The sequence below is a fragment of the Trichomycterus rosablanca genome, chromosome 3 (genome assembly GCF_030014385.1).
Source record: "Trichomycterus rosablanca isolate fTriRos1 chromosome 3, fTriRos1.hap1, whole genome shotgun sequence".
NCBI lineage: Eukaryota > Metazoa > Chordata > Actinopteri > Siluriformes > Trichomycteridae > Trichomycterus > Trichomycterus rosablanca.
Genome location: NC_085990.1, coordinates 13,809,244 through 13,822,636, shown reverse-complemented (window position 1 = coordinate 13,822,636; position 13,393 = coordinate 13,809,244). Strand labels below are relative to the sequence as shown.

General features: G+C 42.1%; 1 protein-coding gene across 1 annotated transcript in view; it reads left to right on the top strand.

Moving 5' to 3' along the window:
• The window catches only part of erfl3 (Ets2 repressor factor like 3), an 87,216-nt gene that overhangs the window by 46,161 nt on the left and 27,662 nt on the right, over positions 1-13,393 (top strand). Inside the window, exon 2 of the mRNA XM_062992740.1 lies at positions 12,768-13,002. Within this exon, the coding sequence (XP_062848810.1) occupies positions 12,768-13,002 (235 nt within the window). The remainder of the gene's footprint in view (positions 1-12,767; positions 13,003-13,393) is intronic.

The following is a 13,393-nucleotide window of genomic DNA, read 5'->3' as shown; positions in this document are numbered from 1 at the left end:
AAAAAAATGTTTGCTGATGGCATTAAAAAGTTGGTACAACGCTGGGAAAAAAGAATCTGAACTATCGTGACTATGTAGAAAAGTGATGTCATTTGTTTTGGAAATTTTTAATAAATAGAGTTTAAAAAGTGCGGAAACTTTTTGAAGAACCCTCGTATTAGCGTGTTGAATTACCTGGCATAATTCGACGTCCCTGCTTCACACTGAGTTATTAAGCCTTCACCCCGTACCTCCCACCCCCACCTCGGAATTTAAGTACTGCTATTCAACTTGAGAGAGGAGATGATGAGAAGGAGGTGAATAGAGCTGTCTTCTTCAGTTCTGCCGACAGCTGAATCGCTCCTCTGTGCTGCCTGACTGAAACTCTTTGGTGGTGTTGATTTAATTTTTGCTCATCCACACTCTGGGCATGGAGTAGCTTCCTAACCCCAAAAAGCTGCACTACGACCGTTCTCTTCAGATTCTTCACCCGTGTTCCGCCATGAACAGGCAGCGTTTTCAGATTTACATATTGGACAGGGGTGAGATAGAGGAGCAATTTGACCTGGATGACAACAGACTAGGAGACGAGCTATGATCTCATCCCTCTCTTTCACCCCTCCTCTATTGTTTCCTTCTCCCCACTCTTGCCCTATACCCCCTCTGCACTGCCTCTTTCCTCCTCCAGTTCTTTTATCCTGTTCCATCCTTCACTCCAGGTTCACTTCTACTTTACTTTATTCTTTCTTTCCAAGCCAGAACTTTCTCCATCTTTTTTTTCCTCATTTCATCACAAACACACACTCCTGTCCCAGGACAGAGATTACGCCCTCATCCCTGAGACTCTGGCGAGTGAAGGCGGGTCCCTGAATTATTGATGAAGCGAGCGTGAATGCGAGCGTGCCCGTCCTCTTCTCCTCTGTGGTGAGGATCCAGTGTCTCCCCCTGGGGGGCTGAGAACGAGAGACAGACACAGAGAAGAGCTAGAGGTCAGAGAGGTTAAGTAGGGAGGGGGAGATGAGGTCATACGCACTCGCACCCACAACACACCGCCCTCCATCGGGCTTAAAATTGCTGCTCTCGCACGTGACATGCTACTGCCAACACAAAGCAGGGTATAAAGCTCTGCATATACTGTATGTTCAGCTCTGGAGTGGAAGTCTGTAGTTGCGTCGTGTAGAATCAGTTTTTTCGTTGTTCTTAATTTAATTTGATTAATTTGGTCTTTTTTTAATCGATATGGCTTAATCCTCACCAGAGGAAAGTTCACCAGACAGAACTACCTCTTGGAGCCATTATTTTGCAGCATTAACAAGACACAAATGCATCCAATCAAAGGATAAGAAGCACCAAAATGTCAAACTTTCCCCACCTACCATAAAGCACCCACATACAACAATGCAGGAAATCAAATTGTACACAGCAGTGACTATTAAAGAAATTGTTTAGACAAGAAACAACCTGGAAAATTCCGAAATTCTTTACCAGCAAGGAAATAGCCAAACAAGCAGAACAGGCTGCAAAGCAAACAAGCAAACTTTGGTTTCAAGACCATCTGTACAAATTGTCTATCCTATATGAATTTTGGTGCTGCAAAATGGGTGACACTTGTCCAGAGTTAAGCAAGCTTTAAAGGCTTCAAAGGCTGCCGTTTAACAAAGACACTCATGCTTTTTCTTTTCTCTGTCCTTGTAGTCAGCAACAAACTTCAAGGTTCTGATTTTGAAGCAGGGTTTTTGATTCAGATATGAATGATTCAGTAATGCAGTAATGAATTTGATTCCAAATTCCTAATTTATTTTGGGTTTCTTTTTCCTGGTTTTGCGTTTGTAATTAGCTATTTGAATCTGGCTTCTTTAGATTTCTTGCCTTCTAATTTTTAAATGGAATAATTGGGACTATTGGTGGTGATTGACTAAAAAAAGTCATAAAAAAGAATCTGTAGGATTAATGGGTATTTAACGCAGTAATGCATTTTGTAGTTCTACAATTACTGACTGCAGTTCATCTGTTTCTCTGCATGCTTTGTTAACCCTCTTTCATGCTGTTCTTCAATAGTCAGGACCCCCACAGGACCACCACAGAGCAGGTTTTATTTGGGTGGTGGATCCTTCTCAGCACTGCAGTGACACTGACATGGTGGTGGTGTGTTAGTGTGTGTTGTGCTGGTATGAGTGGATCACAGCAATGTTGATGGAGTTTTTTAAACACCTCACTGTCACTGCTGGACTGAGAATAGTCCACTGAAATATCCAGAAATATCCAGCCAACAGCGCCCCGTGGGCAGCGTCCTTTGACCACTAATGAAGGTCTAGAAGATGACCAATTCAAACAGCAGCAATAGATGAGCGATCGTCTCTGACTTTACATCTACAAGGTGGACCAACTAGGTAGGAGTGTCTAATAGAGTGGACAGTGAGTGGACATGGTATTTAAAAACTCCAGCAGCATTGCTGTGTCTGATCCACTCATACCAGCACAACACACACTAACACACCACCACCATGTCAGTGTCACTGCAGTGCTGAGAATGATCCACCACCTAAATAATACCTACTCTGTGGGGGTCCTGACCATTGAAGAATGGGGTGAAAGCAGGTTAAAAAAGTATGTAGAGAAATAGATGGACTACAGTCAGTTCAAAGTGCTTCTATATGGTAAGTGGAGCTGATAAAATGGACAGTGAGTGTAGAAACAATATACAGGTCCTTCTCAAAAAATTAGCATATTGTGATAAAGTTCATTATTTTCCTTAATGTAATGATAAAAATTAAACTTTCATATATTTTAGATTCATTGCACACCAACTGAAATATTTCAGGTCTTTTATTGTTTTAATACTGATGATTTTGGCATACAGCTCATGAAAACCCAAAATTCTCAAAAAATTAGCATATTTCATCCGACCAATAAAAGAAAAGTGTTTTTAATACAAAAAAAGTCAACCTTCAAATAATTATGTTCAGTTATGCACTCAATACTTGGTCGGGAATCCTTTTGCAGAAATGACTGCTTCAATGCGGCGTGGCATGGAGGCAATCAGCCTGTGGCACTGCTGAGGTGTTATGGAGGCCCAGGATGCTTCGATAGCGGCCTTAAGCTCATCCAAAGTGTTGGGTCTTGTGTCTCTCAACTTTCTCTTCACAATATCCCACAGATTCTCTATGGGGTTCAGGTCAGGAGAGTTGGCAGGCCAATTGAGCACAGTAATACCATGGTCAGTAAACCATTCACCAGTGGTTTTGGCACTGTGAGCAGGTGCCAGGTCGTGCTGAAAAATGAAATCTTCATCTCCATAAAGCTTTACAGCAGATGGAAGCATGAAGTGCTCCAAAATCTCCTGATAGCTAGCTGCATTGACCCTGCCCTTGATAAAACACAGTGGACCAACACCAGCAGCTGACATGGCACCCCAGACCATCACTGACTGTGGGTACTTGACACTGGACTTCAGGCATTTTGGCATTTCCTTCTCCCCAGTCTTCCTCCAGACTCTGGCACCTTGATTTCCGAAAACAGTACTTTGGACCACTGAGCAACAGTCCAGTGCTGCTTCTCTGTAGCCCAGGTCAGGCGCTTCTGCCGCTGTTTCTGGTTCAAAAGTGGCTTGACCTGGGGAATGCGGCACCTGTAGCCCATTTCCTGCACACGCCTGTGCACGGTGGCTCTGGATGTTTCTACTCCAGACTCAGTCCACTGCTTCCGCAGGTCCCCCAAGGTCTGGAATCGGCCCTTCTCCACAATCTTCCTCAGGGTCCGGTCACCTCTTCTCGTTGTGCAGCGTTTTCTGCCACACTTTTTCCTTCCCACAGACTTCCCACTGAGGTGCCTTGATACAGCACTCTGGGAACAGCCTATTCGTTCAGAAATTTCTTTCTGTGTCTTACCCTCTTGCTTGAGGGTGTCAATGATGGCCTTCTGGACAGCAGTCAGGTCGGCAGTCTTACCCATGATTGCAGTTTTGAGTAATGAACCAGGCTGGGAGTTTTTAAAAGCCTCAGGAATCTTTTGCAGGTGTTTAGAGTTAATTCGTTGATTCAGATGATTAGGTTAATAGCTCGTTTAGAGAACCTTTTCATGATATGCTAATTTTTTGAGATAGGAATTTTGGGTTTTCATGAGCTGTATGCCAAAATCATCAGTATTAAAACAATAAAAGACCTGAAATATTTCAGTTGGTGTGCAATGAATCTAAAATATATGAAAGTTTAATTCTTATCATTACATTATGGAAAATAATGAACTTTATCACAATATGCTAATTTTTTGAGAAGGACCTGTATATATACATAAATTCTCTGTTAGTAATCAGGCTAGAAAATGCATTATCAGACCTGCCAGTTGGTTGGTTATGTTATCGGAAGGCGTCCTGACTTAGACTGGAGTGACTTTGAAACAGATACCACAATCTTATTGACTTAGTTCTCTGGGGTTTTTTTTACTTGGAAAAGCTATTGACATTAAAAAAATTGACATTTTATACAGATTTGGCATTATGTGACATATTTTCATTACTAATGGACCCAAATGCAACTGTTTGCCTGGAATGACCTGTCAGCATGTAATGACGAACAGCTTTAGTTCATGAACAGTTCATGTGTGCTGTTACATGATCCCTACATGACTGCATTTTAATACACCTCATTCACCTCATCACCTCGTCTTTCTTCACGGCTGGTAGCTTCAGTAACTGAGTAAGCAGGTTATTCTGTATTGACACCTACAAACCGGATTCCAAAAAAGTTGGGACACTAAACAAATTGTGAATAAAAACTGAATGCAATGATGTTGAGGTGCCAACATCTAATATTTTATTCAGAATAGAACACAAATCACAGATCAAAAGTTTAAACGGAGAGAATGTATCATTTTAAGGGAAAAATATGTTGTTTCAAAATTTCATGGCATCAACAAATCCCCAAAAAGTTGGGACAAGGCCATTTTTACCACTGTGTGGCATCCCCCCTTCTTCTTACAACACTCAACAGACGTCTGGGGACAGAGGAGACCAGTTTCTCAAGTTTAGAAATAGGAATGCTCTCCCATTCATGTCTAACACAGGCCTCTAACTGTTCAATCGTCTTGGGCCTTCTTTGTCGCACCTTCCTCTTTATGATGCGCCAAATGTTCTCTATAGGTGAAAGATCTGGACTGCAGGCTGGCCATTTCAGTACCCGGATCCTTCTCCTACATAGCCATGATGTTGTGATTGCTGCAGAATGTGGTCTGGCATTATCTTGTTGAAAAATGCAGGGTCTTCCCTGAAAGAGATGACGTCTAGATGGGAGCATATGTTGTTCTAGAACCTGAACATAGTTCTCTGCATTAATGGTGCCTTTCCAGACATGCAAGCTGCCCATGCCACAAGCACTCATGCAACCCCATACCATCAGTGATGCAGGCTTCTGAACGGAGCGTTGATAACAACTTGGGTTATCCTTGTCCTCTCTGGTCCGGATGACATGGCGTCCCAGTGTTCCATAAAGAACTTCAAATCGTGACTCATCTGACCACAGAACAGTCTTCCATTTTGCCACACTCCATTTTAAATAACCCCTGGCCCAGTGCAAACGTCTGAGCTTGTGGAGCTTGCTTAGAAATGGCTTCCTCTTTGCACTGTAGAGTTTCAGCTGGCAATGGCGGATGGCACGGTGGATTGTGTTCACTGACAATGCTTTCTGGAAGTATTCCTGAGCCCATTCTGTTATTTCCTTGACAGTGGCATTCCTGTTTGAGGTGCAGTGACGTGTAAGGGCCCGGAGATCACGAGCATCCAGTAAAGTTTTACGGCCTTGACCCTTACGCACAGCGATTGTTCCAGATTCTCTGAATCTTTTGATGATGTTATGCACGGTTGATGATGATAACTTAAAAGTCTTTGCTATTTTACGCTGGGTAACACCATTCTGGTATTGCTGCACTATCTTTTTGCGCAACAATGGTGGAATTGGTGATCCTCTTACCATCTTGGCTTCTGAGAGACACTGACACTCTGAGAAGCTCTTTTTATACCCAATCATGTTGTCAATTGACCTAATTAGTGTTAATTGGTCTTCCAGCTGTTCGTTATATGCTCAATTTCCTTTTTCCAGCCACTTATTGCTACTTGTCCCAACTGTTTTGGGATTTGTTGACACTGTGAAATTTTGAATCAACATATTTTTCCTTTAAAATGTTACATTTACTCAGATTAAACTTTTGATCTGTCATCTATGTTCTATTACGAATAAAATATTGACATTTGCCATCTCCTCATCATTGCATTCAGTTTTTATTCACAATTTGTTTAGTGTCCCAACTTTTTTGGAATCCGCTTTGTATAAGTATGGCTTCCTCTAGAACAAAATAGGGAAATGAGCTTTATCAGCCTGATTTTAGTCAATATCTGATATGCTCGTGATTCCCTTATATTGGCTGATATTATTGATCTATCGGTATTTTACTCAGGTTTTAGTAGGAGACAAATATCTTGTGTACTCAGGTATTTTTAGTTGTTTTGTAATGCCAGAGTTTGAGAGAGATTGTGTGTCAGTTCAGGTTTTATCATATCGATGTACCAACAGTACAGGACTCTGTGTATTATCGATCATATTACAGGTTAGACACACACACACACACACGCTCACTTTAAGCCCTGAGAGTCTCTGTCCTTGAGCCTCAGTCTCAAATGCTGTAGTACAAATAACTCTGTGTATGTGTGTGTGTGGGTGTATGTTCTCAGTCCATGGAGAAACACGGGATCACACATCATGTCTCGTTGGGATTGTTTGGCACCCTTGGTTAGCTACAGTGTATGTTGCAGTGTTGGCTAAGTTACTTTGAAATGTAGTTAGATACATTGCCAATGACTGAAATCTAGTTCAGCTACACCAGGGGTGTACAAACTACGTCCCGCGGGCCATTTGTGGCCTGTGAGGTGTTTTTGAAATGAAGTGAAAGTTGGCCCACAGGTCTAAGGTTTAAAAAAAGTCATTCCTAGTTTGAAGACTGAGTGTTGCTATCACAATAAACCCGTCTAAAACGCTCCACATCTACTTTTCTAATGAATTAAAACGGTAACGACGTTACACCTGCATTAATGTTCCTCTTCCTGAAAAGAGATATTTTTTTCCTCTGATTTCAGAGGGAAGTGTGAATGTTTAACTTGTCAGGAAACAACAATAATCTCATTCAAATCAAATGGACGTGTTGTTCATAGTAATTGAGTAGGCCTATTAATATTTATTTATTTTATTGCACAGAGTTTGTGGCCCATCATTGCATTTTTTTTTTTAAATGCAGCTCCCAACAAGAAAAGTTTGGTCACCCTTGAGCGACACCAAAGCGATCATTTAGAGATACGTCAGGGTCCATGATTTCAATACTTTTGAGCATTTGCTATGTTCCATCTTTTGCTGTCATGACAGCACACACTTGGATTCCACAAGCTTTTCCAAAGTCCACTGTTCCACATTATCACAATATTCCAAAGAGCGACTTGTGATGGTACTGACTGCTTGGCTTCCTCTGTCTTCAAGTGGCCCCATAAATGCTGGATGTGGTTTAGGTCAGATGACTGGAGCAAAGTTTACGACAGGCAGCTCTTCTTGATGTATGTCTGTCTGTGTATGTGTCTGCCTGTGTATGTGTCTGTCTGTCTGTGAATGTCTGATAGTGTGTGTGTGTCTGTCTGTGCCTGTCTGAGTGTGTATGTGCCTGTGTGTCTGTCTGTCTGTCCATGTATGTCTTTCTGTGCATGTCTGTGAGTGTGTGTGTATTTGTGTTGATGTGCCTGTCTGTATGTCCTTGTGTGTGTTTGTCTGTGTCTGTGCATGTCAGAGAGACAGACAGGCAAACACACAGGCACACACTCTCAGTGTGTGTCTGTCTGGTCTGTCTGTCTGTCTGTGTCTAAGTGTGTGTGTTTGTGTGTCTGTCTATCTGTTCGTGTATGTCTGTCTAGGCATGTTTGTGAGTGTGTGTGTCTATCTGTCCCGTGTATGTCTGTCTGTAAATGTTTGTGTGTTTGTGTCTGTCTGTAAATGTCTGAGTGTGTGTGTCTGTGCCTCTGTCTGTCTGTCTGCCTGTCTGTCTGGCCGTGTATGTCTGTCTGTGCATGTCTGAGTGTGTGTGTGCATGTGTGTGTGTGTATGTCCAAGTGTCTGTTTGTGTATGCCTGTCCGTGTATATATGTTCATGTGTGTGTGTCTTTGTGCATGCGTGTGTATGTGTGTTACATTAGATGTAAGTGTATCTGTCATTGCCGGGGGGCTCGAGTGCTTGTGTGTCTCCTTTTTATTGTTCATCGGGGAGTTTGACAGACATTGACTTTGGCTCAGACTTCTTAGTGCAGATCCTTTTCACGTGTAGGTGTGTATGTGTGAGACGGGAAACCAGATCCGTGTCTGACAGAAGCTCTGGAGCACGACACTTTTGACCTCTTAAAGGGCCGATCACAAGCTCCGGTTAGGTTGCTTCTGCATTTTGTACATAGTAAAGGCTCCGGTATATGCCTGCACACTACTAACGGCACACTACTGCTATTTATGTACAGGAGTCGCCCAACATAGTTCAGTGGATATTTACTTCTGTTTTAAATAGTGCTGCTGTCTGCTCATCTGTATTATTGTATTATTCGTCTTTTGTCCACATACTTTTAGCCATATTGTTTATACTTTTTACAGTTTACAGGACTGATGTATTGATTGGTCGATGCCTTGGTATATTGTGTAACAATTTATGGCGTCAGATGTAAAGATGCACAGATACCATATAGTTCCACAAAAAATGCTGCATTCACTGGATGTGTCATTAAAATGATATTATATGTCAGACATGTCAAACTCAAGGCTCGCAGGCCAAATCTGGAACACCAGTATATACATGGGTGTCCATCTACTTTTGCACCTTATACAATGTCCTATTTATCCTGTTTAATAAATGTTGACCCTGTTTGGCCCTTGACATAGTCTAGTTTTTTAATTTTGGCCCTTTCTGTGATTGAGTTTGATGCTTTTGCTCTATGCCAACCAGTAGGGGCAAAACATAGTTCTATAGTTAGTTCTAAGCTAGTAGAAGAACTGGTGTGAGGTAGCATTACTATGTAAGCTAGCTGCTTGGGCAAACGTGCCTTTAACTTTACGCTCAGACCTGTAATGGAAATCGAAATGATTTGCCGATGACCAATAGGAATTGAGCATTGAGCAAAGCAGTACGTGCTTTATCTCTGTCACCGTGAAACGATACGCTCAGTTTTTGGTTCCTAAGTAGTAGGGATGTAACGATTCACCACAATACAGTTAATAACCGATTCAAAAATTCCATGATTCAAATTGATTTGACATGTAAAATGAATCGATATTCACTTTAAACAGCCGAGGGCACTGGCACTATTCATTTCGCATTGTTGAACGTCAATGGCGCGATACGCCTGGTTGCCAAATTCGGGGATTTTTAGCCAAATTGGGCTTAATTTAAAATTGTTTTGCATAGTTTGTAGCTACCTCAGAAATAAAAGGGCATTCATTATTTAGATAAATAAAAGATAATTACACAGAGTATTTTCTTTTCTTTTTTAAGAGAAATAATAAAAGGAATAATTTGTCTTCAATTTGTTTGTTTGTTTATTAGGATTTTAACGTCATGTTTTACACTTTGGTTACATTCATGACAGGAACGGTAGTTACTCATTACACAAGGTTCATCAGTTCACAAGGTTATATCGAATGCAGTCGAGGACAATTTAGTGTCTCTAGTTCACCTCACTTGCATGTCTTTAGACTGTGGAAGGAAACCGGAGCACCCGGAGGACACCCACTCGGACACAGGGAGACCATGCAAACTCCACACAGAAAGGAACCAGACTGCCCCACCTGGGGATCGAACCCAGGACCTTGTTGCATCTTCAATTTTAGTTTTAAAAAATCGGGGGAAAAAACATATCGTGAACCCAGTATTGCGAATTGCATCGCATCGTGGGTAGAGTGTATCGTTACATCCCTATTAAGTAGTAGTTCCAGCTAGAGATGGAGGAGAAACACATTGTCATAGTGTCATACTTTCGCAAGTGGACGCCAGTGATTGCAAAAACAAATGCAGTTTTCTTGGTAGTTGACTTCATAGTTAGTGATGGACTACACAGGGGTGTAGGAGGAACACATCTGATTTGTAGTAAAAACTGGTAGATACTAGCCAGTAAAGTACGCTGTACTGCCACGTCATTTGCTTTTTTTTTCTTGCTTGGCGTCACTTAAACACCCACAAACATTAATGACGCTTCCAGTGTGAACACAGGGTGATGAGCGATCAGACAAGAGGTAAAAAATCACCGCCATTCTGAACGTAGGATTACATTTACTTTTACATTAGAGAAGAACTGTCTATTGCTTCTGCTACTGACCTTAACAAGATGTATAGATGACTGGGCGTTGTTTTGCTGAGCAATACTGACAGAACCAGTACAGCGGACACCAAACACTACCAACAAGACTTTAGCACAATTTCAAGCCCAGAAGTATTTACAGTAAATATCAATAAATAACTTACTTTAGTTTTAGTTCTTAACTACGCCTTGTCCTTTAGCTTGGTAGGATTGTTTTGCATGAAGATCTTACAGTGGGAAATGGAAACCGTTTGTGCACATTTTAAGTGACGTCATGGTATAGGTGCACCAACTGCGCCAATGCAGATCAGTATCAGAGCCACTGAAACCCTAGTGTGATGGAATATATAGTCATATCAGCTACATAGCTTGCCTGTAGAGTCCTGAAGACACACGTGTGCAAATCGACTGACTCATAATCATAATGCGCATGAGGAGCTGTTTGATCCATTATCGCTTAGATTTCTTCTGAAAAAGAAATGCGTCTGGAAGGATTCACGGCAGATATAGACATGGAAATAATGTATTGTATCTACTTCTAAACCTAAACGTCATTCAGAGGGCAGCAATCAAAGACCCGTGGCATCTGTTAGTATGGGTCATTCCGAATGTTCTCCAGGCTTAAACAAATTTTTTTGAAAGCTTGGCAAAAGTATGCAAATCGTTGTCTCTTTCCAATAACTGTTATGCAAACTTTCTGATGATGGCACTACACAAGGGTGCGAGCCAGAATTTTCTCAGCCACAAAGAACACACGCTCGCGGTCTGTTTTTAAATTAAATACACACTAAATGTGTGTGGACACCCCTACTAAACCTTGAGTTCAGGTGTTTCAGCCACACCCATCATTCACATGAGTCGAACTATTCATATAAATAAGAGAAATCGTATGCTTTTAACATCCTGTTTCAGCATGAATGCGCCTCTGGGCACAAAGTGAGGTCGGTAAAGACAGGTTTGTTGTGTGGGAAATCCAATGGTCTGCACAGAGCTCTTAGTTCAAACCCCTTAGACACTTGACAAATGGAGATTGCCTGTCAGACCTACTTGTTTAACACCAGTGCCTGAACTCAGAAATGTTCTTGTGAGCAATGAGGCACAAATTCCTACCCTATATTCATTTGTAGCCTAGCGGTTAAGGTACTGGACTAGTAATCAAAAGGTCGCTGGTTCAAGCCCCACCACTGCCAGGTTGCCAATGCCCCTGAGCAAGGCCCTTAACCCTCAACTGCTTAGACAATATGCTGTCACAGCATAAAAGCATTCCCTAAATGCCGAAAATGTGAATGTAAATGCCATGTGACAAAGTGATTGTCTGTTATTCATTTCAAAACATGGCAGTTAGAACATGGCAACCAAACACCCACAGGCAGTGATGATCAGCAATTTGGGCGACAAGTGGCTAAAAATCCCTGTTCGACTGAATGTAGGGAAGGGGGATGGGGGGGTTTAAAACAAATGTTGGTTTGATATTGATGTGCCATCTTTCCTACCTTGTTCTCATCTTTGGTACAACAACATATGTTTTTCACCTTACTTATTATTTACTCAGTACCTTGTACTGGCCAACACTCACTTGTCTAGTCTCGTCCCCCTCAATTCCTTTAGATTAGAAATGCCTTGTATTTATTGTAGTGTTGTTTATCTGCACAGTGTATATTGTATTGTCTTGCACTTGTGTTCTGTGTTGCAGTCTGGTACTGTGTTTCATTTTAATATGTACTTGTATATAGTTGAAATGACAATAAAGCCTCCCTTGAACTCTTGAACTACTGGTTTGAAGACAAATAACTCTGGCGTCTATTAGGGCGTTCAAGTTGCGGAGTGATAGAACACACTAGCCCATTACTACTGAGATCTCAAGCCGTCAAATTTAAATCTCAGCTATGCTATTGGTCGGCTATGTCTGAGGGTGGACGGGCCGAAGGGATTCCTGATTCCCATGGTGAATGGGAATAATGGAGAGCAGCGCCTGACATTGTATGCGATACTGATCCCTGTGAAAACACACCTCGTGCAGATGAAAAGAACCGGTTGGCAATTGCTCACATATCGTAGGAGGCTTGTGTTAGGTACGGCCCTCCTCGGTTAGGGCAGAGGAGATACTACTAGGTCACTGGGTACAATTAGATTGAGAGACCACTATCTGACCACTCTTTACTGACCAACTGCAGATTCAGAAAAAGCTTTGGCAGTCACTGACGGACTTGCTGTGCTGTCTTGGCCAGTGGCACTGCTAAGATTTGAACCCTGGTCTCAAATGGTGGGCAAGACTGATGTGCCATCCAAATGGCCAGCTATACCTCTCAGAGTGGCAAAAAGTCAATATTGTTGCCATCCAAGAATTAAGGCTCAAAAAAAGAGACTTTAGCTGATGGTCTGTGCGAGTCGTTTTTTAACCGTATTGTTTTATCTTTTCTTTCTTCAGGGATTGCCTTTCCAGATTGGGCGTACAAGCCCGAGTCAAGCCCAGGCTCCAGGCAGATCCAGCTGTGGCACTTCATTCTGGAACTGCTTCGAAAAGAAGAGTACCACGATGTCATCGCCTGGCAAGGCGACTACGGCGAGTTCGTCATCAAGGACCCGGACGAGGTGGCCAGACTGTGGGGGGCACGCAAGTGCAAACCTCAGATGAACTACGACAAACTCAGTCGAGCTCTCAGGTACGCTCATACGATATCGCTATGACAACCATTGTAGTAGCACTTTCGGTAGCACTGTTTCACCTGTTACCTGTCCGAATTGGTAAAGGAAAATAAAACAGGACAAAGACAAATTCATTTATAACTAAAACTAAAATGATACAAATATTAAATAACACACACACACGCACTAATGAGCCAAAATATGAGGACCACTTGCCTAATATGCTGTCAAAACAACTCTGCCAAGTTGCACTCGGGTGGTGCAGCGGTCTAACGTGCCAGTTCAACACCACTTGGCTCTCGAGTTCAAATCCTATCTGTGCTACCTACCGACCGGGTGCCTACACAGACACACTTGGCTGTGTGTTTCTATGTGGGAGGAGAGACAATGCCAAATGCAGGGTTCCTT